The sequence below is a fragment of the Haliaeetus leucocephalus genome, unplaced genomic scaffold (genome assembly GCF_000737465.1).
Source record: "Haliaeetus leucocephalus isolate CR32 unplaced genomic scaffold, Haliaeetus_leucocephalus-4.0 Scaffold162, whole genome shotgun sequence".
Taxonomy (NCBI): domain Eukaryota; kingdom Metazoa; phylum Chordata; class Aves; order Accipitriformes; family Accipitridae; genus Haliaeetus; species Haliaeetus leucocephalus.
This window is the reverse complement of record NW_010972598.1, coordinates 10,485,339-10,511,485: the sequence shown is the minus strand read 5'-3', so window position 1 is coordinate 10,511,485 and position 26,147 is coordinate 10,485,339. Positions and strand designations below refer to the sequence as shown.

General features: G+C 57.3%; 2 protein-coding genes across 3 annotated transcripts in view; one reads left to right on the top strand and one right to left on the bottom strand.

Moving 5' to 3' along the window:
* Window positions 1-19,692, top strand: PLEKHA2 (pleckstrin homology domain containing, family A (phosphoinositide binding specific) member 2). Of its 2 annotated transcripts, XM_010562741.1 has the most exons (12): window positions 1-15; window positions 4,747-4,910; window positions 6,047-6,103; window positions 8,129-8,177; window positions 9,084-9,181; window positions 13,089-13,235; window positions 16,276-16,422; window positions 16,604-16,672; window positions 16,835-16,905; window positions 17,889-17,952; window positions 18,810-18,887; window positions 19,306-19,692. In XM_010562741.1, the coding sequence occupies exons 2-12, from the start codon at window positions 4,770-4,772 to the stop codon at window positions 19,648-19,650; spliced, it is 1,266 nt and encodes a 421-aa protein (XP_010561043.1). In that variant the 5' UTR covers window positions 1-15; window positions 4,747-4,769; the 3' UTR covers window positions 19,651-19,692. The 2 variants fall into 2 exon arrangements, with proteins under 2 accessions (XP_010561043.1, XP_010561045.1); XM_010562743.1 differs by lacking the exon at window positions 13,089-13,235.
* Window positions 19,693-25,277: 5,585 nt separating this feature from the next.
* TM2D2 (TM2 domain containing 2) overlaps window positions 25,278-26,147 on the bottom strand; it is a 1,290-nt gene continuing 420 nt past the window's right edge. The window contains exons 3-4 of the mRNA XM_010562740.1: window positions 25,970-26,085; window positions 25,278-25,792 (exon numbers count right to left, since the gene is read on the bottom strand). Coding sequence (XP_010561042.1) covers window positions 25,579-25,792; window positions 25,970-26,085 — 330 coding nt within the window. The 3' untranslated portion in view covers window positions 25,278-25,578. The remainder of the gene's footprint in view (window positions 25,793-25,969; window positions 26,086-26,147) is intronic.

The following is a 26,147-nucleotide window of genomic DNA, read 5'->3' as shown; positions in this document are numbered from 1 at the left end:
CAGGGACGCCGCGGGGTGAGTGCGGGGGCCACGCGTGTCCGTGGGGGGGTGTCCACGCGTGCCCGTTGGGGGCCACGCGTGTCCGTGGGGGGGACGCCGTCCCGGGGCTCTTCTTTGGGGACCCGGTGGGACGGGCTGAGGAACCTTTCGCTGCCCCGTCCTCCCTCCGTCCCCACTCGCGGGGGCTGCCCGGTAGGACTCCAACCTCCCCCCCGCCCCCAACACCCCACGAAGGGGCTTCCCAGGGAGGCGGCCGTGCGAGGCCCCCGGGGGTCCGACCCCGAGGAGGGGGGGGGGAGCAGCCTCCGTGGGGCCGGTTTGTCGGTGCGGGGATGCGGCAAGAAGGTGCCGGTTCAGCGGCTGGAAGTGTCCGTGTCTCATCGGGTGGGAAAGAGGCCTCCCCGCCGCGCCGGGGTTTGCAGCGGTGCCGGTCGCTTCTGCTGGTCGGTGCTTGGAACGAGGGGTGGGGGGGTGTGTGTTTTGGGGGGGAGAGCTGGAGGTAGCGAGGGTTGCTCCTGCCGGGCTGGCCCGTGGCTGGGGAACGGGGTGCCCGTGGGAGATTTAGGGGTGCTGCGGGCACCCGTCTCCGCTTTGGGTCCGCGGGATTGGTAGCAAACACGCGGGGAGGGTTTGGGATCTGCAGCTATCCAGAGCGTGTTCCCCCTGATGTTTTTTTCTGTGGGGAGGTGAAGAAACGCATCCTCGCTGCTCCCAGCCTGCCTTTCAACAGGTTAATTATTTCATTAAGGCAAACGTCTGGAATTAGCAGGAGTTAGTTGCTGGGCTCTGCCTACACCGTCTGTCTCGTGTGTCAGCCGCCGGATAGACGTCGGCAGGGCGAACTCTGGAAACTCCTTTGCAAGACCAGGTAAAAGGAAGTGCTGCTGCAACCGCTGCGGCTCGCAGCCATCGCCCTGTGCAGCCGGGGCTGTCTCGGAGCTGCATGGGGGCACAGCGGGCATCGCAGCTCGGAGCCCTGGTGAAATTCGGGTAAACATCTTGCGTGCCAACCCGCACCAGGGCAGCTCAGACAGACAGGCGTGAGAGGAGGAGGAGGAGGAGGATGCTGTGGCTGCCCGCAGGTGCGATGGGCCGTGGCGTGGAGCGAGGTGCCGAGGAGATGCTAGTGCCGCTGCGATGCTCTGAATGTCAGGTCTCCCGTTGCCTTGGCTTTTTTTCTTGCTGCAGGGTGTCTCTGGGTCACGCTCCCGTAGCTGTAGCTGTGCCGGGAGCAGGACAGAGCAGGGCACGGGGCAGGCGTGATGGTGCAGCGAAGCGCAGGCGTCCTGGGGATGCTTCCTGGAAAGTCTGGCTCTGCGGCTGCCCACGAGGCCCTTGAGCCAGCAGTGATGGCAGAGAGGGGGCTTGGGTGCCCTGCACCTTCTGCCTCTCTCTGCGATGCGCTTACCTGTATCTCAGGAGGCAGGCAAGAAGGTATTTTTGCTGTAAACCTTCTTCCGTAGCCTAATTGCTCTTGTCATCTCATTAACCGAGCCAGAAAAGGGTTGTCCTTTTTGGTGGGATATTATGACTCTGAAAAGCTGGGAAGTCAGTTGCTTCAGAGGTAGGGAAGAGCCCCAGAAGTCTCCAACGTGCTTCGCTACGAAATGGCGTAAATTCATAAACAGGATCTGTTAATGAGATCCTGAGGGCCTGATTTGGTGCGATGCTCGGGAAGTTCAAGTTGTCGTTGGATGGCAGATGAGCCCCCATGACTCAGGCGTGGGCATCATCCATGAATCTTAGCTCCCTGTGCCCGGCGCCAGTGTGATGTCCATCACGTTTTCGTAAAGGACGTCCTCTGAAGTGCCTCTTCGCTGCCAGGCCTTCGGGGACTCATCTGCACTTTTAAATGATGCTGATTTTCTGTGAGGTCCCTCTTATTCTCCCCTCTCAGGTTTAGTCTTGTGTCCTTCCTACAGCAAACACAAGTTTGGGTCTGTCATGGAAATATTTATGACTTGGAGTTTATGAAGTGCTGTGTAAATAGTAAATGTTAGTGCAAACTGAGCATTTTTTGGCCCTCCCAGGATTTCTGAGCAGGGGGACCAAATACCACATGCTGATGGAGCTGGAGATGCTGCTTTTATCCTTTTCCTATGGAAAAGTGCAATTCTCAGTGGCTGCAAGGAGACAGACAGGTCATGCCCTGCAGGCAGTGGGATGTGAGGGAACAGGGAGCCTGGCTGGCTGGGGGGAGCACAGTCTGCAGGGCAGAGTTTGGAGCAATTGCAATTTCCTCTGCCCAAAGGTTTTTGCATATCCAAGTGCAATCCGAGGTCAGCTCGCACAGAAGAGTTGAGCTGGTTTGTGGGCTTTCAGCCAAGCCCGTATTAATTAAGGATGGCAGGGGGAACATAGGGAGTCCCGGGGGGTGTCCCGAGGGGCTGGGGGCTCATCCCTGTGCTGCCTGTGCCACCCCTTGGCTCTTTCTCATCCCTCTCGTAAGCAGAAATCTCTGGACTTTTATTAGCAGCAGGAGGAAGAGTTAATTTATGAGGCCTGGTCTGAACGTGTCGGTATGGTTGAAGGTACTTGGGAATCTGCTTTCTGCGTGCTTCCCCCCCGCCCACAAAAATAACCCCACAAAAAAGCAGTAAAATGTGAAGTGCCCACATAACCTTTGCATCGGGGCAATTGTGTTGTTTTAGAACAACCTCTTCTACCGAAGCAGTACGATTTCCCTCTTAGCAAAGCCCTGATACCCATCTCTGAAACGCTGGTGATAAACTCTGAGATCCTGACAACAGGTTGACTTGGTTTCTGCCACCTCTACCTTTGCAGCTGCACCACAACTCTTGCACAACACTTGCCTCGCAGGGCCCCACTCCACTGCAGCTCCTCAGCTCAAAAATAGTATTTCCTCCTTTTCTGCATGAGATCTTTTATTTGTGCAGCCTCCACTTCTGGCACCTGCACGAGTCACCCCTCTTCTACCGGACAAACCACACCAGGTTCAGTTCGCATCCTTTCGGTAACCGCTGCCTCCATCCCTGCCCGTCCACCCCGAGCCGTGGTGCGGGGGCTCTGCCTGGGCAGAGGGATGTGTCCTGCCCGCCCGCGCCTCTCGGTGCTGCTTTCGCTCCCCGTGCGTGGCTGGAAGCGACGGTATGGAGACCCGGTCCGCGGCGGGGATTCTGGGGGGCTCCCCTCCCCGTGGCTCTGCAGCGGGCTCTGCCGCACAAGGTGGGCGGGAGCCGCTGCCAAATTAAAGCGGTGGCAACGTGCACCCACTTCCCGCTGACTCAAAGCGGCCGCTGCTCCTGCGGGGTGACCGAGAGCAACGTTCGGGCTCCCCCACGTCTTGTGCCCACGGGGGGACACAAGCAAAGCCCGTTTACGGGCACCGCGGCTGCCGTGCTCTCCAGTCCGGCTGCTCAAGGGTCGTCGTGCCCCGTGCCCGTGTCGTGGCAGGCTCGGCGCGGCGTTTCTCCCTGCTTCTGCAGAAGGGATTTGGGTGCCCAGGAGATCGGTGTTACAGCCCAGCTCTGCTCCTCTGCAGCTATATGTGGCCGAGGTGATCTCGGAGGTGACCTCCTGGCTCGCCTTGGCTGGCTGGCAGCACTGGGGAGGGTCCGTGCCCGTGTGCCCGTGTCAGACCTGGTGACAGGGCTTGGCCCCGCGGCGATGGGTCATTGTTTTCCCTGCTGACTCGGCATCCTGGCTGCACAGATTTTCTGCTGGAGTTGCAGATTGTTTTCCATTTCCTGGGAGTGTGCTCGGGCTCTCTCTAGCGCACAGTCTGCTTTGGGATTATTTTTTGTCACGGTTCCCAGGGACCCAGTGTCTCGCGTCAAATCCTTTGTGGCTACTTTGTCCTCTCTCGGTGGGCCAAGCTGTGGTATAGGGTTGCCCCACATTGCTGAGCTTGGTGGGATGCGACCGCCGCTGTGACAAGGGCAGTTTGGGGCACAGGGCTGTCACTCGGAATCGGTCTGTCACTGCCCCGGGGACATCCCGGTGGCCGTGGTGCTGCCCTGTGCTACGAGTGGTCTCGGAGCCGGACCGGTGAGCTTTTGTTTGGTGGTGCACGGCGACTGAATCCATCTGCAGGTCCCGGGTTTCCAAAGTCCTGCAGTTCCTTGCTGAGCTGTTTTGGTCCTGCTCGCTGGTCTGATCCTGCCTGCACCTGGGGCCGTCACGCTGGCACCCCTTCTTGTCACAAAGGCGTGCTGGGTGACGTTTGTGTTTTGGCAGCTTCCCCACAGTGCGAACATGCGGCGGTAGCAGTTTGACTTTGCTTTTTTTGTGTTAAGCCATGGGCTGTGGAGGTCTGGGAGAGGCAGCAGGAGGTTTGGGCAGGTTGGGAGATTGGACCTGAAGGAAGCTCGGCCAGTGGCCGTGGGACGTGGTGCGGAGGAGGGAGCTGGATGGGGAGTGAAGCCCCAGCCCCTCCTTTGAGCCTCGTGCTTTTCACACCTTTTGAGCTCCCTGGCTGCGGTGGGGTCGGCGGCTTTCGGGGCTGGGGAGCGATGTGCACCTCTGTGGGGAGGAAGATGTTTATGAAAATGCCTCATTTTTCAGCAAGGGGAAGCAGCTAAAGTGCTCCTTTGGACCAGCCCTGGAAGGTTGTCCCTTCCCTCTCCCTGGTGTGAGCTCGGATGCGGGCTGAGCGACTGCGCTGGCATCCCAGCACGTCTGGCACCGATGGGTTGAGATGGCCGTAGGTGCAGGAGCAGCTCCGTGGGGAGCTGGGGCTGTGGGATCAGAGCACCCACCTCTCCCTGCCTGTCCACTCCTCTGCAGGGTGATGTGAGAAGGAGCCCGGCATGCCGTACTTGGATCGACAGAACCGTATCTGCGGGTTCCTGGACATCGAAGAAAATGAGACCTGCGGCAAGTTTCTGCGGAGATATTTCATCCTGGACACCCAGGCCAACTGCCTCCTGTGGTACATGGACAACCCCCAGGTAGGTTCCCACACTGGTCCCAGCTTCACACTGGGCATGTCTGTGGAAGTTGTTAGCCAGTCTGTGGCACATCCCGGCCTTCCTGGGCCGTCCTGATGGAGGTGCCTCCTCCGGGTCCCCAAAGGAGGACGCTGTCTGCTGCATCGGTTGTCTGTCAGGGTCTCCCGTGGCTGAGTGTGGCCATGACCAAACTCCAGCAGAGCAGCCCCGCTGCCACTTCTGGGGTTTCCAGGACTGTCCCAGCAACACCACCAGGAGCCATTGACACCTTAGAGGAGCCTATAGAAATGCTGTGCCAATGTGAGGTGTTACATCTCCCTAGAGACTTAGTGTAGAGACAGAGGGTTGTCAGACATTGGAATAGGCTGCCCAGGGAAGTGGTTGCATCACCATCCCTGGAGGTATTCAAAAAGCGAGTAGACGGGATACTCCAGAACATGGCTTAGTGGGCATGGATGATGGTTGGACTCGATGATCTTGAAGGTCTTTTCCAACCTAAATGATTCTATGATTCTATAACAAGAAAGAGAAGAGGTTAGACCGGGAGCCGGGCGTCTGGGGGAGATGGAGCCTGTGCATGTTGTGCCCGATGTCTCTGGGAGCTGCCCCAGCGCTTGCGGTCAAGCTCAAAAGAGCAAGAGCCAAAGTTGAGCTCTAGGAAGACCCTCCTGGAAACCCCACGGTGCTTGAGCACTGCTTGTAGGCTGGGGAGGCACCTGCCTTCCTGAAGAGCATCTGGCAGCAGATTCTTCATTGCCTTGTTAAAAGGGGAAGGGGAAGCACCCGGCCACCCGCCTGCACCCTCTTGGCCAGTGTTAGCACAAACTCCTGCTCTCTGGGCCATGCGGGGTGGGAGTCGGAGCCCGTCTTGCACCTGAGGTGCTGCTGCACGGGGCGGTGAGCAGGGCAGGCAGCTCAGAGTGGGACCGAGGAGGTCACGGAGCTCGGGTGCAGCGAGCGTGGCCGGTCCCAGCTGCTTGTAGGGTGCAAGTGCACAGAGAAGGGAAGCGGCCGAGGCTGGCAGCGTGGCTGTAGCTTTTGCTGCCTGACCCCAATGACACCGAGTGACAGCCTGACTCACCTCTTTTGCATTCTCCCTGTCATTTAACTCCCGTCGCTCATTACGTGTTTTGCAGAACCTGGCTATCGGTGCGGGTGCTGTCGGATCTCTGCAGCTGACCTACATCTCCAAGGTAATGTTGGGGTGGGGTGGAGAGAAAATGAATGCTCCCTGTTGTCCCCTTATCCGTGCGGCTTTCCCGGGAGAGGCGATGGCTCACCCCGGCAGCACCCGAGGCGAGGTCCTGCCCGAGCCCACGCTGTCCTCCCTGGGAGAGGAGCCGGAGCGGGTCTGTGGGAAGCGGGGAGTGTCCCTGCGGCGCGGCCGATCCCGGCACCGAGACCGGTGTTCGCCTTCACCCGCAGACCAGCACAGGGCGGGCTGCAAGTTCGGGGTGCAGGAGGAAGAGGAACTGCTCTGCCACGAGGAAGGACACGGGGTGGCCGGGGCTGAGCGGGGACGGGAGCGCGGTGGTGGTGCGAGCAGGACGCGGAGCTGACGATCGGCACGGTGTTGCTGCTCCGGCACTGGACCGAGCAAGGGTTTGGGCTCGTAGTGTGGTGCCCGTCTCGCTTTGGCACTCGGTCCCCATAACCCCAGCACGGTGCCTTCCGCCGCGGGTCCTGCCGCAGCCCCAGGTCTGCGGGAGGGTGCTCATCAGACCCGGCGAAGATGGGGAGGCAGAGACAGTCCCTTTTGTGATGGGTTCGGGGGCACCAGTAGCTCTCCCCTTCTGCTTAGAGGGCAGCACCCTGAAGGATGAGACCTTCTGGAAACTGAGCCTTTTGCGTGTCTTAATGGCATTATCCGGATTCCACGGGAAGGCAAAAATAGTGCAATAAATGACAACTGTTGCAGGGCTGGTGACTGGAGTGCATGGAGTGGTGGCTGCCAGCGCGGCCGGGGAAAGCGGAGCTGCCACCGTCCTTCTGCCATGAGCTGCCCCTCGGCTGCTGCTGGGGGGAACGGGGGGGCTCGTGGCCACCACACCGGGCTCAGCTCCGAATTGGAGCTGGATAAAGAAATGGATGGATCTCTGTTCCTGCTGAATCATGATTTATAAATTAAGCGCAGATGAAGCAACGCTGGGAGGTTGAGCCTTCCCCATTTCGGAAAGAGCCTTACTTCTAAATTATATACGTTTTAGTCTAAATGAAAATTGCCGTAGGACAGCATTTGGTCACAAACTGCAGGATGGGGTTATGCCAGCGGCTTTAACTACCAACGGTAAATATACCAGAAAAATGGAGGTTTGCTTGAGAAAACATATTTAAAGCATTATAGGCTGGCTCCGAAGGAGGAAGCCTGTCAGAATAAATACTCCATGAATGCTGTGCTTGGAGCCCTGGGGAATATTATTCTTATATAAATGATTCCTACTCTTTAGGGAGAAACCACTGCTATTTTCCTTCAATTTTCTTAATTGCTGACAAGAGCGACTGCGTTAGTCCAGCAGAAACTCGCGTTTTCAAGGCCTTTGAAAGCTTTCCGTTCTTTGCTTTACAGTGCAGCCAGCGCCCGGGGGGACAGCGGGAGATGAAAGCCCCGTCTCCGCGCTGACCTTCCCCTGGGACCGCGCGTTCGTTGCCGCATGTGGTCTGCGTTACGCCCGATACGGGCCGGTTCCCGAGAGCTCGCGCGGCTGCGCTGCAGCTCCCGGGCTCGCGCCGTGCGTGTCGTCCCCGTGGGCACGGGATGTGCCGGCATCCCAAGGGACGTGCTGCCCCCCTGGCCCAGCGTCTGTGCTGCTGGGGGTCCTGCCCGGCCAGTCCCAAAAAGCCTGGGGTGGCACTCAGCACGGGGAAGACGTGCCCGCCGGCCACGTTCATTTTTCCCCTGACTTGAGCCGGCTGGCTCCCCTCCTCGTTTGCAGATGGGGGTAATTGCAGGGCTGGGGAGGGCAGACGATGCGTCCCCTCGGGCCGGCCAGCGTGACAAGGCTGCGGCCGCACGCTCGCTCCTCGGCCCCGTGCTCACGCTGCAGCATCGGTGCTCGACTTGGGGGCTCGGAGGAACTGGGAGCGCGGACTGGGTTGGAGCTTGGGGAACACTGGCTTCCTCTCTGCCACGGGCATGTGGATGGAAACTTCCAGCTCTCGTGCATGCCATTAGCACGTGCTGTTATCTTGAACTTTTTCTTTAATTTGCTCTGTTGCAGGTTAGCATCGCCACCCCGAAACAGAAGCCGAAAACTCCGTTCTGCTTTGGTGAGTGAGGGGGACCATGCCCAGCACGTCGTGCCAGAGGGCCGGCGCAGGGCTAGCGTGAGCCACAGCCCCGTGTGGTGGTCCTGTCACTGTGACCCCCAACACGAGATGCACGGGCAGAGCTTGGTGAGGGAGGCAGGACACTGTGGGTCCCCTCCGTGATGGTCCCCTGCTTTTGCTGTGCTCCTGAATCCTTTCCACGTGTCCTGTTGTGCTGCACTACCTTGTGCGATACAGGTGGTTTTTTTTCCTTTTTAATGCCTGCATAAGCTTCTGCTCCTTTTGGTGCAAGGAAGGGGTGTTTCGTATCGAATTCCCCCCCACCCAAATGGCCTCAGCCCAACACGGTCAGCCTCAGTGCCTCCTGTGTGAGCCATGAACTCAGGTTTAGAGCAACAGAAATGACAACACAAGCACATACTTGTCCCAGGGGAATGGTGTTGCCTTTGCAATATTTTACTACAACGGATGTAGCCCAAGACAAAGACTGGAGCGCACGGTGCAGCCCCATGCGGGGGGCTCGCACCAGCATTTCGGATGAGAGTTAAAACCCAAGCGCTGGGCGAAGGAAGTCCCAAGGGGCCCTCAAGCGCCCCATGCAAAGGGCTAACTTCAGCACTAGATTAAGTCCTAGTTTGGGCCATGCCACAGCCTTGGTTTAAGCCTGACTTCAGCCCTGCCCTCCCTACGCTCTGGTGCAAGGATGCATCCAGCTGACCAGCTGCCACGTCCCTCCTCCACGCCCCTCGGCCGCTTTTCCATGCGAGAGGTTACGAGACCGCTATCTGCAAATCGCTCTGGGACTGGGAGCTGAGGGATGCTGTCGTGTTGATTTATTGTTTAATTTATTTTAATAATGCTAAGCAACTGTTCCCTAACTCTTCTTTTCATTCCCTTCTTTGATAGTTATCAATGCTTTATCTCAGCGCTATTTCTTACAAGCCAGCGATCAGAAGGACCTGCAGGACTGGGTGGAGGCACTGAACCGGGCCAGTAAGATCACGGTAGGTTGCATTATGCTCATCTCTGGTATTACTGTGTCCTGCCTTGATGGGCCACTCGATAAGCATCTAGAAGAGCTGTGCTTTTCCTTCTTGCTGTGCTCTCCTCCTCCGTCGCCTTCCCGGTCCCACCTGAGGAGCAGCGATGGTGGCGGCTGGGTTGTCCCCAACCTGGGAACAGGTCTGTGCCAAACTTGCCTGGCTTTCTTCTGGGTTAGTGCTGAGGCTGCACTGGGGAAGGAGGGAAGCGCAGCTCTTGGCTGGTGGCTGCAGTGTCTCCTCCTATTTCTGGAGCCTGCTCTGCTTCTGGTGCATCCCTTGTTTTGCTGTTTGATCAGTTATAGTACAGGGCTGTAGCTCCCAAAACCCCCTCGTTCGCAGGAGAGTGTGCCGTGGTCCCCCGGACAGCTCTGCGAGAGCAGAGCTCTTACACGGACACCCCGGGGGCTGTGTGCGGTTCTGCCAGCACGTGGGGCCGAGCTGGTTTGGATCTGAGGGAGAAATGCTGCGAGCAGAGGAGGGACGTGCTGGCGATGCAGCCTTTTAGCCTGCAGGGCTGGACGGCTTCGCCGTGTCCCTTCGCAAGGCCAGAGCTGCGTGGTGACCCATCTCAGGAGTCTGGCTTTGGACGGGAGACATTCCCTCCACCATCACCAGGGATCCTCCTGGCCTGGGTTTATTTTGCTGCTGTTTGCTCATGCGTCTTCACCCTCCCTGCCCAGCTGCTGCGGGGGACGGCGGCTGCACCCTGGGGAAGCTCCTGCGGGAGCCGTCCCCATCCCTGCCTGCTCCGGGGACGTTTCCCTCCTGTCACTCCTGCTGGCTGGGATTGTGTGTAACCGACCAACTCCTCGCCGCGGCTGTCAAAGGGCGTCTTTCTTCTGCTTCGATAATTTATTTACTCAATTTTTATTCTTCCTGGAACGCCGGGTCTTGTGACGAGGCGTAGCAAATGCCCCGCACTGCAGGGCATCGCGGGGCGGGTTGCGCCTGGATCCGAAGGAGTTTGTCTGCCATCTCCTCTCATTTACTGTTGTGTTCATATAACCGTAAATTAATGGTCGCTGACCCAGAAACCCACGAAGTCTATGCTCCTCAGCTGCCCGGCGCTCCTGGCGATGAGCGATGGTGCTGCGCTCCCTCTCTCGTGCGGTGGAGCAGGAGCATCGCCTGTGCGCTGGGTGGCAGTGCCCGTGTGCCGGGGCTCCTGCGTTAGGTGCTCGCAAGACGGCTTCTTTCTGGCCCCGGGATGTGGGGGATCCCTGTGAAAGGGTCAGGGGCACTGCAGGCTTCTGTGTGCCTGGCGTTAGCAGTATGGCTGATGTTTAATGCTAGCAGGGTTTTACTAGGTCATGCGCTGATGCGTGTTGTTCATGGTTTGTAAACTAAATATAAGGAAAAATCATGATGAACAGTTTAGGAATGGATCCTATCAAATAACCTTTTTTCCTTGAATTTTTTGTTTCAAAATCACTGGAGTGCTGTGTTGTGTCTGTGGGAAACTCATCTACAAGACCAGACCTGGCTTGTATTTTCTTTTTATATCTGCAAATACATTAAATGCAACAACCTCTGTGCCTGAAGCCACCAAACTGACTGCACAGGCTCTGGCTTGTACCTTCTCTTTTATGGGTTCAGGTGATATTGGCCACAAAAAAAACACCTCCAAAACCAGGTAGGAGTTGTAACCAGAGCCCGCCAGTGACATTTGTCTAGCTGTGCCACCAGGGTAGTTTCCTCCAGGGTAACTGCCTGCAGGCAGCCCGCATAGCTGATGTGCCAGGCTGGCTGAGGTGGGAGCTGGTGCGGCGGTAGGAAGAGATGCATCCTCTGTTTCTGCAATAAACCGCGGTGATTTTCATACCCTGATGTTGGCCAGCCCTTCCCGACTCTGGCTGTGTCCCGGCCGGCCAACCGGCTCATCCAGCGCTGCAGGGAGGAGTTCTCGCAGGCTGGCTGGGAAACACGGGGCTACCGGGATGCGGGTGACACGGCCGCTCTGCCCTGCGTGGGAAATCCCTCTCCCTGCTCTGCAGCTTCCCACAGGTCTCCATTTGTGCCTGGGTGTCCTTGGGCTGCTCTGACTTGCAGCAGCTTCATCACCTTGGTGTGGGTGGAGGGGCACAGAAGGGCATGGGGAGACGTTCTGGCATTTGGTGGGGTTTGGACCCTTACCGGCCTCTGGTCTCTGAGAGGTTTCCCTCTTCCCCTGGGCTCTGCAGGGCTGCTGGGCTCTTGGATGTGGGATGCGTGGCACCAACCATGGTCCTGTGTGCTGTGTGTTCGGTGCACGCTGCTGCCGTCTGAGCCACTCGCTGCGGTGGGACGGGAAGGATGGGGCAGCGGTTCGGGTATTGCTCTTGGTGCAGAGAGCTTCTCACGGAGACTTCTCTGCTCTTGGCAAATCGCTTCCTGCGTTTCTTCACCTTGCACGCCGTCTTTGTAGCCAGGGCCTTGGCGGTTGAAGGCTTGAGGTGTGCAGCGGGCTGGTGTGACCACGACAAGGGATTCCGCTCAGTTCTGCACGAGGAGGCTCGAGCTGGTGGCAACGCTCTGCCCCGTGCCGGGCACCGAGCAGCACCTTCCCCCTTGCATCGCTGCCCGCAGAGAGATGCAGCCCCTTCCCTCTGCCCCTGCCCCCTGCACACGCAATGTCTCCGCATCGGCGTTGTGAAACCGTTTCCTCTGGCCGGGTGGCCCGTGCTGGCTCCCCAACCTCGCCGTGCACCCGCCTCGTGCTCGCCTGCCTTGCTGGCGCGGGCAGCCGGTGCGTTGCCAGTGCCCGCGGGCGCTGGTGCTCAGCACTGGCCGTGCGGCACGGGCGTCCAGCAGCCTGCCGTGGTCTGGCCGCTCTCGCTCTCGCGGCGGCAGCGTTTCTGAAGCGGGATGCGATGGCACCCGAACGTGTCGCTGCTGCCTGCTCCCTGCCCGGCACTGCCTGCCCCATCAGCTGAGCCTGGCTGGTGGAGAGCACCCAGGAGGCACAGGCAGCGGGGCTGTGGGATAACCGGGATCTCGTCCTTGGCCCTTCCTCCTCTCCTCCCTATGGGTTTGTGAGGTCTTAGCGCAGACCTCTGCCCCGCAAGACTTAAGCCAGGTCTCAGGTTGAACACCAGTCCAGCCACCTGCTTCGGGAAGGACTTTAGAGCAGCTGAGAGTTCTGCTCTGCCCAGCCAGCAGCCGATGCATGGTGCGGTTTGCACGGAGAGGACTGCGTGTCCCTCCCCGCGCGCTTCGGGGTGGAAGGCAGGAGGGTGGGTTGGAGCCAGAGACCCCGATTAATGGCATTAGAGAAGTGGAAGTGCAGACTTGGGAAGGAAAACTTGAAAACCCGCCTTTCTGTCCAGAGCCAGGTGCTGGAGGGAAGGAGCTGGGAGGGGGGAAAAGGAGGATTCTGGAGCTGGGTCCCTGCAGCGTAGCCTCTGCCCGGTGATGCGGAGCTGCTCGCAGCGGAGACGCGACCTGCCCGGCCGCGCGTCGGTGCAGGACATGCAGGCGTTCGGCGTGTAAACTAGCGCCCGGCCATCTGCTGCGCCCCTGCGGACGTGCTGCAGCTCAGCCTCGTTAGGCAGATGAAAGCTCATCATTAAGCCTAGCTGTAAGTAGAGCGGGGACAATTAAAGGAGCAAGTGTCCCACAAACGCATTGGGCTGCAGAGGCGAGTCACAGACTCATGTGAGTTGATGCTTAATTATTCACCACCTCTCATCTCCCATCTCAGTGCCTCCTGCAAACCGCCTGGGTGGGGCCCACACCCTCCTTAATTGGGGTGGCTCGTTCATTTATTATTTTTTAAAGGGACATTGCTGCATTTAGGCTGGGAGGACAGAGGCGATGGTGCCCCCGTGCAGGCGTAGGGCTGCCCGGCACGGTCGCGCCAGTGCCCTTCACCCCTTTCTTTCTCCCGTAGGTGCCAAAGGGCGGCAGCATCCCACCGGCCGCGGAGATTGCGAAGCCTCCAGTGGTGCCCCAGGCCCAGGAGAGAAAGCCCCAGGTGGCCTACAAAACCGAGATCATTGGGGGGGTGGTGGTCCACACGCCCATCTCTATCAACCAGGTGAGCTGGCAGGATCCGCACACCGGGGAAAATCCCCGCGACGTTGGCACCCCGCTTTGGTCTCTCTTTTCGCCGTGTTTTAAGAGCAGCTCCTAATGGGGATAAGCAGAAAAGGTGGCAGCTTTCTCCGTGCGTAGCTGGGCGAGGGCATCCCCACCACACCCCGCTTTGATGTTCCTGCACCTCGCTGCCAGGAGCCCTTCGGCGCTTGAGCCGGGCTTTGAGGGGTCCCTGCCTGCTGGTTTTTGTGTCTGGCTCCTGCCAGCAAGGCTGTGCTGCCTTCTGAGTCAAGCGGAGTGAGGGTGGCTGGGTCTGCAAATCGCTTTTTGCAAATGGTATTCAGATTTCTGCTTTAGGAAGGGTGAGCGCAGGGAAAGCGAGTGTCGGAGCGTTGTTACTGCTTTAGCCCCACCAGTGTTGAGCAGTGCAAAGGGTAGAGAAATACTGTTAATACACAGCAGCGATGGGGTCTGTCATTCTCTAACCCGCGTGTCGGAGCAGCAGAGCTCGTGGATGTGGGTCTGCTGGGCTGGGGCATGTGGTCCGGGGGTCCGGGGAAGCTCTGGGGGTCCGGGAATGTCCAGCCATGGGGCTGGAGGCAGTTGCTGGTTTGGGCTGTTGGGGAGGCTGGTTTGCACTTTCATTTCTGGAAACCAGCTTGGTGCCTGCAAACCGTTCCCACTCAGGGATGTATAAATAGCTGCACTTAGCACCCTGTAGCACCTCTCCTTTGTCTAGCTCTGAAGTGTGATGAGACAAGGGGGTGTGAGGAGGAGGAGGGTATGAATCCGGTCCCCTTCCCGGCCATTCCGCACCATCCACCCGCATGTCCTGGGTCCAAATCCCCCATCGAGGTGCCCGGGGCAGAGGGACCCCGTGTTGCTGCCCCCATCAAAGCGGCCAAAGGGACTGACCCATCCCGGAGGCGGTAGCCGGCCCCACTTGCCGTGGCTCTGCAGCCCCTTCCCTCGGCACGTGGCCGGGTGTGCACGTGGCCATCGGTGTCTCCCACTTTCGGGCGCTCATCCGGCTCTGGGTCTCACTTCAGCTCTTATCGGTGGCAGCACTAAAAATAGAGCAGAGAATTAGATCATTGGAGCCTTTTTTTTGTGTGCGTGCTGTCAGGCAATTTTAGCGCTTTCCTGGCCACGGGGTTTGTTGGGGTGCGGAGGTGTGCGAGGTCCTTCGGGCTGACAGCCGTCCCTTCCCAGTGCCGCTGCCCCGTGGGATGCTGCTGGACCCTCAGCCCCCTGCGTGGGGTGGGGAAGGGCAGGGAAGGGAGGGCTGTGCCTCCCCCCTTGCTTCCATGCAGCTGGGGCAGCCTGTTTGCAAAGAAGTGGCAGCAGCCAGCCCTGTGACTTTTCTTTTTTGTTTCGGTGAGTTAAAGCTGCTCTTTCCTCCTGACTCTTGACTCTGCCTCCCTCTCCTCCCCTGCCACCACCTCCCGAGAGCCGGGAGCTCCATCCTCAGCCCTCGTGCAATTTCTTTCTTTCACTGAGGGGTTTTTTAGAGGCGGTGCATCAGCTGCTGGACCATTTTCCGTGCTCTTGCAGCTTGCCCCGTGTGAAATGGCTATTTTTCCGCTGCAGCTTCCTGGGTGCGTCCGTGGTTTCCTGGCTCTGCCCTGGCCGGCCGGTGCTGCCCCGCAGCGGCTCTGGGACCGCAGGGGGAAGACCCACGCTCCGGCTGCACCCCCAGAGTGGCCAGCAGCATCACCCCGGCTCCCAGGTGTAACGCTGCCCATTGCAGCAGCATCCCCATCTCTGGTTTTGGACATGTAACATCTGTAACGCAGATGCATCCCCAGGCGAGGGGAGCGGGCAGCCTCCCCTTCCCGGCTGGGCTGGAGCTCTGCTCCACTGCTCTCCAGAGGTTCTGGGTGGCATTTTGGGGCCAGCCAAATGGCTGCTCGTCTCTGTCCTGGAGAAACCGAAGCAGCCTCTTGAAGGTGCTGGAAGGAGCAGCGCAAGCAGGTTGCTGGTTAACCACACCGGCAGTCACACCGGCGCGGGTGCCAAATAAGGCTGGCAGCACCGAGAGCCACCCTGGCTGCCATGGCAATTCTCAAACCTCAGCGCGGGGCTGGAGGAAGGGGTTGGAGGGACGGGGGAAGGAGATGAGCACAGATGTTTCATCTCAACCATCCTCGGCGCTGCCGAGGGGGAAGGGAGAAGGGAGGGTGCTGCCCGGGGACGGAGCGGGGTGCGGAGGAGGGAGGGGGTGATGCCGGCAGCGGGGAAGGCTCTGGCCCTCGGGATGCGCTTGGGAAGCGCTGGGAGTGAGCCAGGGGATGGGTGCTGGGCGCACGGCCACGTGCGCAGCCCATCGGTGCTCGCAGCAGCGAGTGTTGCGTTTGGGGAGAGACAGCTCGGGGCCAGAGGAAGCACGGGTTTTCCACCTGAACTCCAAACATCACAGTTTCTTTTGGGAGAATTTGGCTGTGAAAACGTGGAGTGGAGACTTTACAGCTTTCCTGACCAGTTTATTCCCATGATATATTGCCTTCTCCAGTTGGAAAGCGTGCCTGCCTTCTAACTTGGGTTTGTCTGGCTCCAGCTTCCAGCTGGTGGTTTTTGTTCTGCGTCCCTCTGCCAGGCGAAAGAGCTCCTTGTGCCTTGCGCTTACTCCAGAGAAGGTCTGTGGTGCAGTTGAGTCAGCTCTTGGTGTTTGATAAGCCGGGCAGATGAGGTTCTTTAACTTCCCTGCTGCAAGGGATTTTCTTCAGCCCTCAGATTGCTTTTTCTGTAGCCTTTCTAATTTCTTAACGTTGTTTTTAATGTGTGGGTGCCAAAAACGTGGCTAGCAGTCAGGCAGCAGTCTGAAAAGCTGAATGCAACGAGATAAAATCAGCTCTCGACTCTGATTCATCCCCCTGCTTGTGTCCAGGCATTGCAATTAGCCCTTGGCATGCAGCGCCATGCTCAGGGCCGGCTTCGGGTTGCTTTTCCCTCCAGCTCAAGGTGTCCTGCCTTCTAGCAGGGAATTCCCCCCACCCTTCTCTCTCCCGGCTCCCCAGTAACTCCGTGCTCTCTGCTTCCAGAACGGAGGGGACGGAGGGGAGAGCAGCGATGTGGCCGCCCACCCGCTCCTGCGGCGCTCGCAGAGCTACATCCCCACCTCGGCCACCAAGCCGCCCGCCGGGCCCCCCATCCTCAAGAGCGGCTACTGCGTGAAGCAGGGGAACGTGGTGAGTACCGGGGGTCCCCTGCGCCGTGGACAGCAGGGCAGCTCAGCGGGGTGCGTGGCCGTGGGCTGCCTGCTGCCCCGTGGGTTGGGGATGCTCCAGGGATGCTCTGGATGCAGGACCACGACAGCGTGGGGAGAGCGCCGGAGCCCAGCACCGAGCTGTTTCCTCCTCTTTTTTCCAGAGGAAGAGCTGGAAGCGCCGGTACTTTGTTCTGGATGAATTTTCCATCAGTTACTACAAGTGTGAGCAGGTGAGCGGCCCCTGCCGCCCCCCCGGCCCCCGCCTGGGACCGACTGCTCCCGAGCAGAGGTCCAGAGCTGCTGCGCTGCCGTGCCGGCATGGGAAGCACATCCCAGCGCTGGCAGCCCCAGGGGCCGGCCAAGCCCATCGTCGTCTCCTCTCATCTCCGCAGGACAAGGAACCCTTGCGCTCGATTCTCCTGAAGGATGTCTGCAAGACCCACGAGTGCCTGGTCAAGTCTGGGTAATGCTCCCATCCGTGTTTCCCTGAACTGCAGCTCCTGCTGTAGCCCCAGGTTGTGCTGGGGCCGGAGCAGCTAACGGGAGCTCCGGCTGCTCCGGCTGCTGGTGGGAAGCAGCTCCCCGAGGAGCTGAACCGGAGGAAGGCAGGAAGGAAACTCAGTTCCTCCTTCGGGGAGCCCAGAGGGCCCCGAAAAGCAGTGGCTGCTGCTGCCGGCCAGGCTGAGCTGTGCTGCCGCTCGCTTTTCTTTTACGACCCTGTAACCCAAATGTCTCCTCTTTGTTTTGCTTTTAAGAAATTTCTTCCCCTTCAGCTCCGTGAGCAGGTTGGGGAAATATGGCTGGATGCAGGATATTGTCCATCCTCTGTTCTCCTGGTGCTGATAGCTATCTCTGTTGGGCAGGCATGCTCCTACAGCTCTCTTATCTCCCTAGATGAAGGAGTGTGGGGCCCTGCACAGTAAATAGCATCGTATGACAGAAGAACAAAGGTGTTCATAAAGCTGCTGAAAGCCGCATATAGGTGTTTTCCTTAAACTAGCACAGGTGGCTACACAGTGTCTTGGGAACAATTTATTGCAGCGAATGCTGATAAAATCAAAGTAACTCGAAGACTTGCAATGAAAAATGAACTAAGAAAACAAACCTCTTTAGCTAAAGTAAAAATATTATTTATTAATATATCTTTGAATTGTTTATTCTTAATAAGTAATAGAAAGCTCATGAACTGTAAATGAGATGGATTACGGGTCTGGGGAGGGGCCGGGATTTGCCTGCAGATGGCAGAAGCTGGAGTGTGTGTGTGTAGCTGAAGGTCTCTGGGGAGCTGGAGTCATCTTCTTAAAATCCCGATGAGATCCAAGGTTTGCCTTCAATATGTTTTTCACCAGCATAGTCTAGAGATGAGGATAAACACAGATTTTTTTTTTTTTTCCTCCATCCACGATGACTTCTGGGTAGTGACCATCTTTTTCTCGCTGTTTCTAGTGACCTCCTGATGCGGGACAACCTCTTTGAAATCATAACGAGCTCCAGGACCTTCTACATCCAGGTGAGGCAGCCGAGGCCGGTTTGCTTTTCTGGGCAGTGAGTTCAGCTCGTGCGAGCCACTCTCCTGCAAACGGGCTGTTCCCCAGCAGCCTCTCGGCCAGCAAACGCGAGCAGATGAGTTTGTAACAGCTTTGCCTGGCGTCGGGGCACGGGCGGCAAGGGAGAACTGCCGGGCGGTTTCACTTCTGCCCTTGGGTTTATTTATAATAGCCGCTATTTGTGTGAGCAGGAAAAAGCAGAGACAAAAGCACAGGGCGATCCGACGAGTATCCCGAGTACGTGGGGCTGTGTCTGCACCTTCCCTGTCCTGCAGATTTGGCCAGCCCTCTCCGCAGCGTGCAGGGGTATTAATTAATTCTCCCTGTTGCGGCTGAGCTGGGCAGGAGGAGGCAGCAGGCAGGGGATGCCGTGCACGGGGCTGTCGGCACGACCCCTCAGCACTTGTGAGTCCCCGAAGAGTAGCCAGCACGGCATGCCGTGCTGTGGATGCTCATCCCCACGTGCACGGGCAAAAGCCCCAAATCCTGATGCCCAGAGAGCACGGCCCCGGGCACGCTCGTGGTGGGGTGCAGACCCCCGAGCCTCTGCCGCTGCAATCCCGACAATTTTTTTATTCCTTAAATGCTTTATCTATTCCTGATACAAAAATGCTGCAATGTGGAGAGTGGCTCCCCTTCTGCGGGGGATGATAGGGTGGTGCAGTGATTTTTAAGGAAGGATAAGTTAGTAGCAAATATCCTGGGAACGCTGGTAGCCTGTCCATCTGCGTGTCCACGCTTTGCTGTGGCGGGGATCAACTCTGGCTGCACCAGGGGCTTGCAGAAGGCAAAGTCTGATTTGGGCTGGTGTGTTTTGCAGGCAGACAGCCCTGAGGACATGCACAGCTGGATCCGAGTAATCACAGGGGCAGTCCAGGCCTTGAAAACTCGCCCGAGGGTAGGTCACGTCCTTTCTGCTTCATATATAGTGTCAAATGAAGATTATGCCAATGTACAAGGTATTTATTTAGTGGCTTGTGTAAGCACTCAGCTAGCCCGTTTCCAGGATGAGATCCCTGCCCTCTCTGAGTTTGTTTACCAGTCGCTGGAAAAGTTTCCCTGAAAAGATTGAAAAGTGAGATTCAGCCATCGAACTGGACCTGCGTGAACCCTGCTCTGCTCCGAGGCACAAGCGAGAGCCTGACTGATGGCAAAGGGCCATTTAATTCAGACTTTCAGTTTGCTTAGGGGTTTTTTGTTTTTTTTTTTTTCCTTTCTGCAGAGCCTGGTCCCCAGAGCTTTGCAAAATTGCTCGCAGCATTGCATGCACGAAACCCCAACCTCAGCCAGCGCTCACCCTGTGTCTGTCCTTGCAGGAAATGTCCTTCATGAGATCCACCTCCATGGTGAAGTCCGGGGGCTCCTCTGCTCTCTCCCAGCAGAGGCAAGTGGCAGAGGAGAGGAGAGCGCTGTGCAAAACCCCTTCCACCTCCTCCTGGCAGCCCTGGACGCCGGTTCCGCAGGCAGCGGGGAAGCAACCGGTGCCGGAGGAGGTGCCCGCGCCGCTGAGAGACTCGGTGTTCGTGCCGGCCTTCACGGAGCGCGACGCCGGCGCCGTGCTGGGCAAACGCGTGCGGCACAAGTCGGAGCCGCAGCATCTCAAGGAGAAGCCGTTCGCCTTCGACCTGGACGATGAAAGCATCCGGACCTCCGACGTCTGACCGGGCACCGAGCCATCCCCCGGCTCCGTGTGCCACCTTCCCGGCTGCTGGGGGTCCCCGCGGGGCGCACCGTGTCCGGGACGGCTGGTCTCCGTGTGTCCGCTCAGCGCCTCGGACCGAGCTCACCCCGTCATCTCGTCAGGGGTGAGGTGGCCCCTTCCCTCCACCGCTGCTCTTCCCTGCGATACAGGATCCGGCTGGACCCGCGTCCCGGTGCCTTGCTCTGCTGGGAAGCGGAGTCCCTGCCCCGCTCCTGCCTGCGTTTTTGCCCCAGGCGGCTCCGTGTTTTGGGAGCTGCCCCCGGACAGGGCGACCTGCAGGCACCTCGTGCTGCCATCGCTCGCCGTGCGGGGTGGGAAGCGCTGGTTCCTGGCACGGCTTGGATGAGGGGGCATCCTCCTCTGCAGCCACATAATTTGCCCCCAAAACCAAGCCTGGAGGAAGCGGCAGGAGGTCTCGGAGGCCTGAAGGGGAGCGTGGCCTTTCCTGTGTTTGGAAAAACATTTTTCTCCCCTTTCACGCTGCTCAGCCTTTCCCCAGCAGCTGGGCAGAGCCGGGGAGACGCCAGCCCTCAGCTGCCTATACAAGGGACACGCTGCAACTTCCCGTTTTGATGACTTTTTCCCTAGGAAACCAGCTCTTTACACTGCCTGACTAATGGCGTATCAACAAATCTGTTGGCTTTTAATCATGTCTTTTTATACCTGTAGCCACTGTTAAACCCCGGCACTGGCAGGCTCCCCGCTCAGCCCCTCCGAAAAGTTTATTGGTACTTTCTGAGCATGAGCCTGGGCAGGCAGCCGGTGCGACGGTGGCTCCCAGGGACGGGAGGATCCTCAGGTACGGTGTTGGTTTTGCACTGTGTACATCTGGGCACCAGAAAGCCGTGCCCGGGTGGTGACGTGCTTTTAGCAAAAAGCAGTGAAAGCCGAGCATTAAATGAAACTGGGAAGACTTGTCCAGCCAACTTGCCTGCTGCCTGCCTTGAAATGAAAATGAGTGGAAGTTTTTAGAGCAACGAGAACTCGTCATTTCCATAACCAAATAAGCTCCTGTAGGAGTTGTGATAAATAGCGCGTAGAAAATTCAGGTATTCCCTAGGCAGTGAGATCATCTGATATCTTCACCCCGAAATGTGTGTGTAATCCTTGGGTACTGAGTGAGGACACACCTCCCCGTCCTTGCTCGCTGTCAGCAGCAGGTTATGTTGGTGTGACTTTGTGAGAGCAGCAGCAAGCCCATCCAGGCGTCGGTGCTGCTTCACCCTTCGTTTGAGGGCTCTTACGCAGACCCAAGGTGGCAGAGTGAGGAGCGTTGGCTGGGGCGGTGTCCGTGCACCATGGAAAGCAGCACGTGTTTGGGTAGGAAAGCTTTCATCCGGAATTGTGTTAAGCTGAAACAAGAGCAAGCGATGGCATCCCTGGCATTGAGCTGCTGCGCTCTGCCGGCATCCCCGGCTGCAGTGCCCTGCGGGCAGGAGGCAGCAGCCTGGGCAGCAGCAGCAGTGCCCTGGCTGGGCACCGCAGCCCCGGGCAAGGCTGCCCGGGGCTGCCCGGGGCTCTGCTGATGGGCACGTGGGTTTTTAAATGGGCTTGCTTTGGCCCAGCTGCACTGGTGTGTCCCGTGTCAGATACAGGCACGCTCTTTGCCATCTCAGATGTACTCCAGCTGATAAATCTGGGTGGCTGGTGTGGGAATGGCATTGCAAGCTTAGCAGCGCATGGAGTGGTCTGGAGTTAACAAGGCTTCTCTCTATTGAGGACTAGTTACTTGTTCTTTTTCTTCTTTTTTTTTTTCTTCCTTTTTTTTTTTTGGCATTACATGTTCCTGCTCTGCAAAATCAGCTCAACGTGCTCCCCAGGAGCAAAAAATATCTGGTTTGTCCCTGCCCTTTCCAGCTCTCCAGCTGTTTGACAGCTGTGCTTCAGCTAGCTCAGGCTCAGCCTGGGATCGAGCAGAGCTTTATCGATTGAGCTCCAAGGCGTTGATTAGCCCAATGGATCTTAACAAGATTAAAATTGCATCTTCCTGCATTGATCTCCTCCTGTGTCAGAGGGGCTGCTCCTCCAGCTGGGCTCCGCTGGAGCCCGGGGCAGGCGCAGCCGGAGGGGCCTCAGTGCAACCGGGGGGAGGCGGTGACGGGACCTCCCAGGTTTGGGGCTAAGAGTGGCTTCAAGGGGGATGTGTGGAGATGCTGGGGAACACTGAAACTATGAAAATGAGTGGGAATCAATGCAAACGGTACAGGGCGAGTGTTAATATTTGTTATTTAAGTGTAGAAACCTAGATCATGCTGTTCCTTTTCCTTCTTTTTGCTTTATTTGCACTAGTGTTTGAAATTTTTTTTTTTTTTTTAAGGCTGACTTGCTGTTTGGCTCATAACATGGGGTTTCAAAAATGTTTTAATAGTTCAGTAAGCCTATCAATCATAGAGTCACTGTATTTGGTGATAGCGCTCTGACCTCATTTCTGAAGAACATCAAATGCAGAGAGACAATGGTTACTTCATGCAAGGCTTCAAACCCATGGAGTACCAAGTATTTTTGTTGCTTGATAATTGCAGTTTCCTCAGGCCTGGGATGGTAAAGCAGAAGCTGGTTGCACAATTAGGGTTAATCATCCAGGAGGAGAAACTACGAGTGGCTCCAGCGCTGTTGCAACATTCCTGTTTCTCATTCCCACCCTCCCCGCATCCCCAGGACAGCGTAAAGGCTGAATGTGACACTGAAACAAGTGTGTTCAAAGTCAAGCTGGGCTCCAGACCCATCCGTGATGCAGGTGGTGTTGCGGGGAGGAATTTCTCTCCCATCCCAAAGGACCAGGTGGATGCAGCCAGACCTCGATGGAACTTTGCAGCAATTTTTAAAGCAAACTGGTATCCCCTTATCTCTGCGTTTGCCGCCTGGCTCTCCCGCGTGGGGATGAACGATCCCCCGTAGCTGCTTGCTTTTGAGAATGAAGCGTGTGCTGCGAGCTTCCCCGCTTTCCTAGGGATGCGTGCAGGTTCGAGGTATCTTGTGCGGAAAGAATGGTGCGAGAGATGGGTTTGCTCTTTTCTATGGAAACTCCCAAGCGGTTTCAGCCGTTTCTGTGAGTGCTGGCTACGGATTTCAAGTGCTCTTAGGGCCGGGGTGCCTCGCGCGGGCGATGCTCCCTGACTCCCATGGTGTCGGTTACCTGCCTCCCACCCCTCGCCTGTAAATGCTGGCTGCAGGAGATGGAACCCCTTTTCCCCTGTGTTTTTAAATAAAGAAGGAAATCCCAGTTGCTTTCCCAGGCTGTCTGTTTGCATGGTGTATTTTGGGTAATGATTGCCAGGGAGGGTTGAACGCCGTCCCCACCAAGGCTGGGAGACAGGGCACAGCGGCTAGGGGGGGACCATGGGGGCCACTGCCAGGTGCTCCCCCCACATGCAAGGGGAGCAGCTATCGTGTGCTGGGGGAGCTTTTAGAGATGCTGCACTGAGCTGCCAAAGCCCAGCCTGGTGTCTCTTGTGCCACACTTAACGGATGGAGCCCCTCGGAGGCCCCCGCTGCCGAGCTGCAGCCAGCTGGGCTGCCCACCCCACTGTGCCCCACCGGACACCCTGGCCCCCCCCAGCCAGCTTCAGCGGGAAAGAGCACCGAGGGGAGGGCCAAGGGCCATTGTGGCCTGTGCTTTGAAGAAGTTTTTGATCTTGTTTGTCACTGCTAGAAAAAGAGGGGACAGAGACTAACGGGGCGAGAAGCATCCCTTGCTTCCAGGGTATGTGTTTGGTAAGGAACATGACTGCTTGGAGCAGAAATCATCCGTCTCCAGGCGGTGTGCATCCTCCCAGCCCGAGGTGCAAGTTGAATTTCATTGCTGACAATGTTAAGACAGCTCCAGCTATTGCTCATCTTGAGCCCTTCGATAGCTAAGTGTGTCCCAATAAAACTCTTGGTTTAAACACTTTGTTACTTTTTTTTTTTGCTTTCAGTGTCATATTTTCCAGTGACAACTGGCTGAGCACACTTCTTGTGTGAAGTGAGCACAGATGCTGCTGCCCTGCACACAGGTCGGTTCTGGGTATGAGAGAGGGTGAGTGCACGGCGGTGGCAGGGAAGTCACAACTATCTTTGCCTTTCTGGATATGCGGGCCGGAGAAAAGCTGTTGGACCAATACCCTGGTTTTCCTCAGTGTAGTCCATGACTGCCTCGTACACAGAAGGAATTTGAGGTCCTGCTGTTAGCTGGCAGCTGCTGGGCTGAGGACGTGGGGAGATGTTAATGATGATGGGCTTTTGCACATGGGATTTTTTTTTCTTTTTTTTCTTTTCTGGCTTGCTGCATAATTCCACCCCCCCACCCGCCCCCGTGGGTTTTTCAGCCCTGTTGTTCCACTGGTCTGAAGAATGTGGTAGTTTCACGATGAAGCCTCCCCCGCCACCCTACTGCCCTGAGACCTATTCAAAGCTGCCAAATTCAGATTACTTGTGACCGAAATGGGATATAAACCCCATTCCCTGAAGAGGAGGAGTTGTTGCAATAAACCACAAACCAAAACTGGAATAGGCAGAATTCCCAGCCAAACTGAACCCCACTGCAGTGCTATTGGAGGCAGAAGTAGAAGTAATGCAGGCAGAAATTAGCCAAATGGAAACAGCTGGAGGGTCCTCAGTTTGCAGAACTGTGTGAGAATGGAGAGTGTATGGTTGCTGTATTTTACGTCAAATGTGACTGGACTTTTGCAGATATGGATTTTGTGTCTGCTTCTGGCTGTGACTTACTGCAGCTTCCTTTTCCCATTTTTATTCAGCTCGGTAAGTTTTCAGACTGCATCTGGTGGGGCTTCCTCTTTTGGGTGTGTGGTTGCTTGAAGCTCCCACTCATTTTGGTAACGCATGCGCCCTGTGCTGTGGGCTGGAGCCAGAGGGGTGACCGGCACGTGGACAGGAGTTACCCCTTGGCATCTCTGGCCCTTTCCCAGCTCTCCGACGACTCCCGTCTGTTCCCTGCAGCTCCGGGTGGCAATGAGGTTTCCATCGCTAATGAGGCAAGGCTGGTATTTGACAGTTTTGTAAAACACAAATGGTTGCCACTGAACGGTCATGACTTTAAAGAATACGACTGTCTGGCAGCAGGGAAAGGGAATGCAACCTGCTGCCGCGGGCAGCACAGTGGAGTATGTTTTGGAAAGCATGCTTATTTACTAGGAAGGGCAGGGGCCAGGAGACACAGGTAACTTTAAAATAACACATAGAGTGAGTGCAGTGTCATACAGATGATGTTTCTGTAACACGTGCATGGCAGGGAGACTTACATCAATAGACGCAAGTGCTTCTTTGGAGAGGCCTCGATAGTAACTTCACCTGCTGCACTGTGACTTTCCCTGCCTGCGAGAGGGGAAAGTAATGCTCTCCAAAGGGTGCAGTTTCTGCTAAATCTAACCCAGCTTCCCCTGCAGCCAGTGAACACAGTTTTAGACAAATAATGTAGAATTAGAGCTCGTGGCTTTGCCACAGAGTCTCTGTAACATTGTGTTGGTTTACTCAGCCTTAACGGTTTACAAAGTCTAGTAACACAAAACCACACGCTGGTGGCCTGCGTCTGTGTGGCTGTATGTACCCTACAGATAGTGAAAGTACGTGGAGTCAGCTCCTTCCAGGCTTTATTAAGATTTGTTTGACCACCTCTGTTCGTAAGGTCTGATTTCTTAAACTGTCCCTGCTTGGGGCAGGTGGAAATCCAGATTATTTTAAACAAGCAAAGTATATACCGAACAATTTTGCATCCAAGGCTTGCACAGAGGAATCAACAAGAACGACTGTTCTGCGCGTTAAGTTACAGCTTTGTAAATCCACGTTTGCGCAGGGCAGAAGTCCGCTCTGGCGCTGCAGAACAAGCGGAGGAGTCCATCTCCCCTCCTCGGCGAGGCCGTCGACCTCCGTGGGGGCCAGCTCAGCCTTCTCAGTACACCGTGCACCAGTTGCTGCCGTCGCTGGGCATCAGCCCACCGGTGATGAGGAGAATCAGATCCACGAACCACCAGATCCCCAGTCCTCCCAGCGTCAGCAGTTTCCCCACAGCGGTCCCGGTGTGGCCCAGGCAGAACCGATCCACTCCGAAGCAACCCAGGAAAAACGAGTAGAGCAGCGTGGTTATGAAGTAGTGCCCAGTGTACCTGTAATGGAAGGGGTCGGGGGCGGGGGGGGTGCAGGGGCCCGGGTAAGCCGCCGGTTCCTTACATCGGGGCTCCCTCCCGTGGGGGCCGGGAGAGGCGCAGGGCCCGGGAGGAGGGGATGGGGGTTGTGGGGGGGGGACAGGGGCCCTCCCGCCCCCCCCGGAGAGCGCATCCTACTTGACGCAGGGCCTGCTGCCCCGCAGGAAGCTCCGCGGCTCGGCGCACTCGATACCGTCCAGCGCTCGGCACTGCACCCGGGTGCGGTCCACCTCGCCGTAGGCCTGTCCGCCGAACTGTAGGCAGAGCGGATGCCCTCAACCACCGGCAGCGAGACCCGGGGACCAGGCCGAGCCGT

Bases quoted from the DNA above. Each gene is read 5' to 3' on its own strand.
- PLEKHA2 (XM_010562741.1), top strand. From the start codon at position 4,770: ATGCCGTACTTGGATCGACAGAACCGTATCTGCGGGTTCCTGGACATC. The intron at 4,911-6,046 runs GTAGGTTCCCAC...CGTGTTTTGCAG, and splicing joins GGTACATGGACAACCCCCAG to AACCTGGCTATCGGTGCGGG. The intron at 16,673-16,834 runs GTGAGCGGCCCC...TCATCTCCGCAG, and splicing joins GTTACTACAAGTGTGAGCAG to GACAAGGAACCCTTGCGCTC.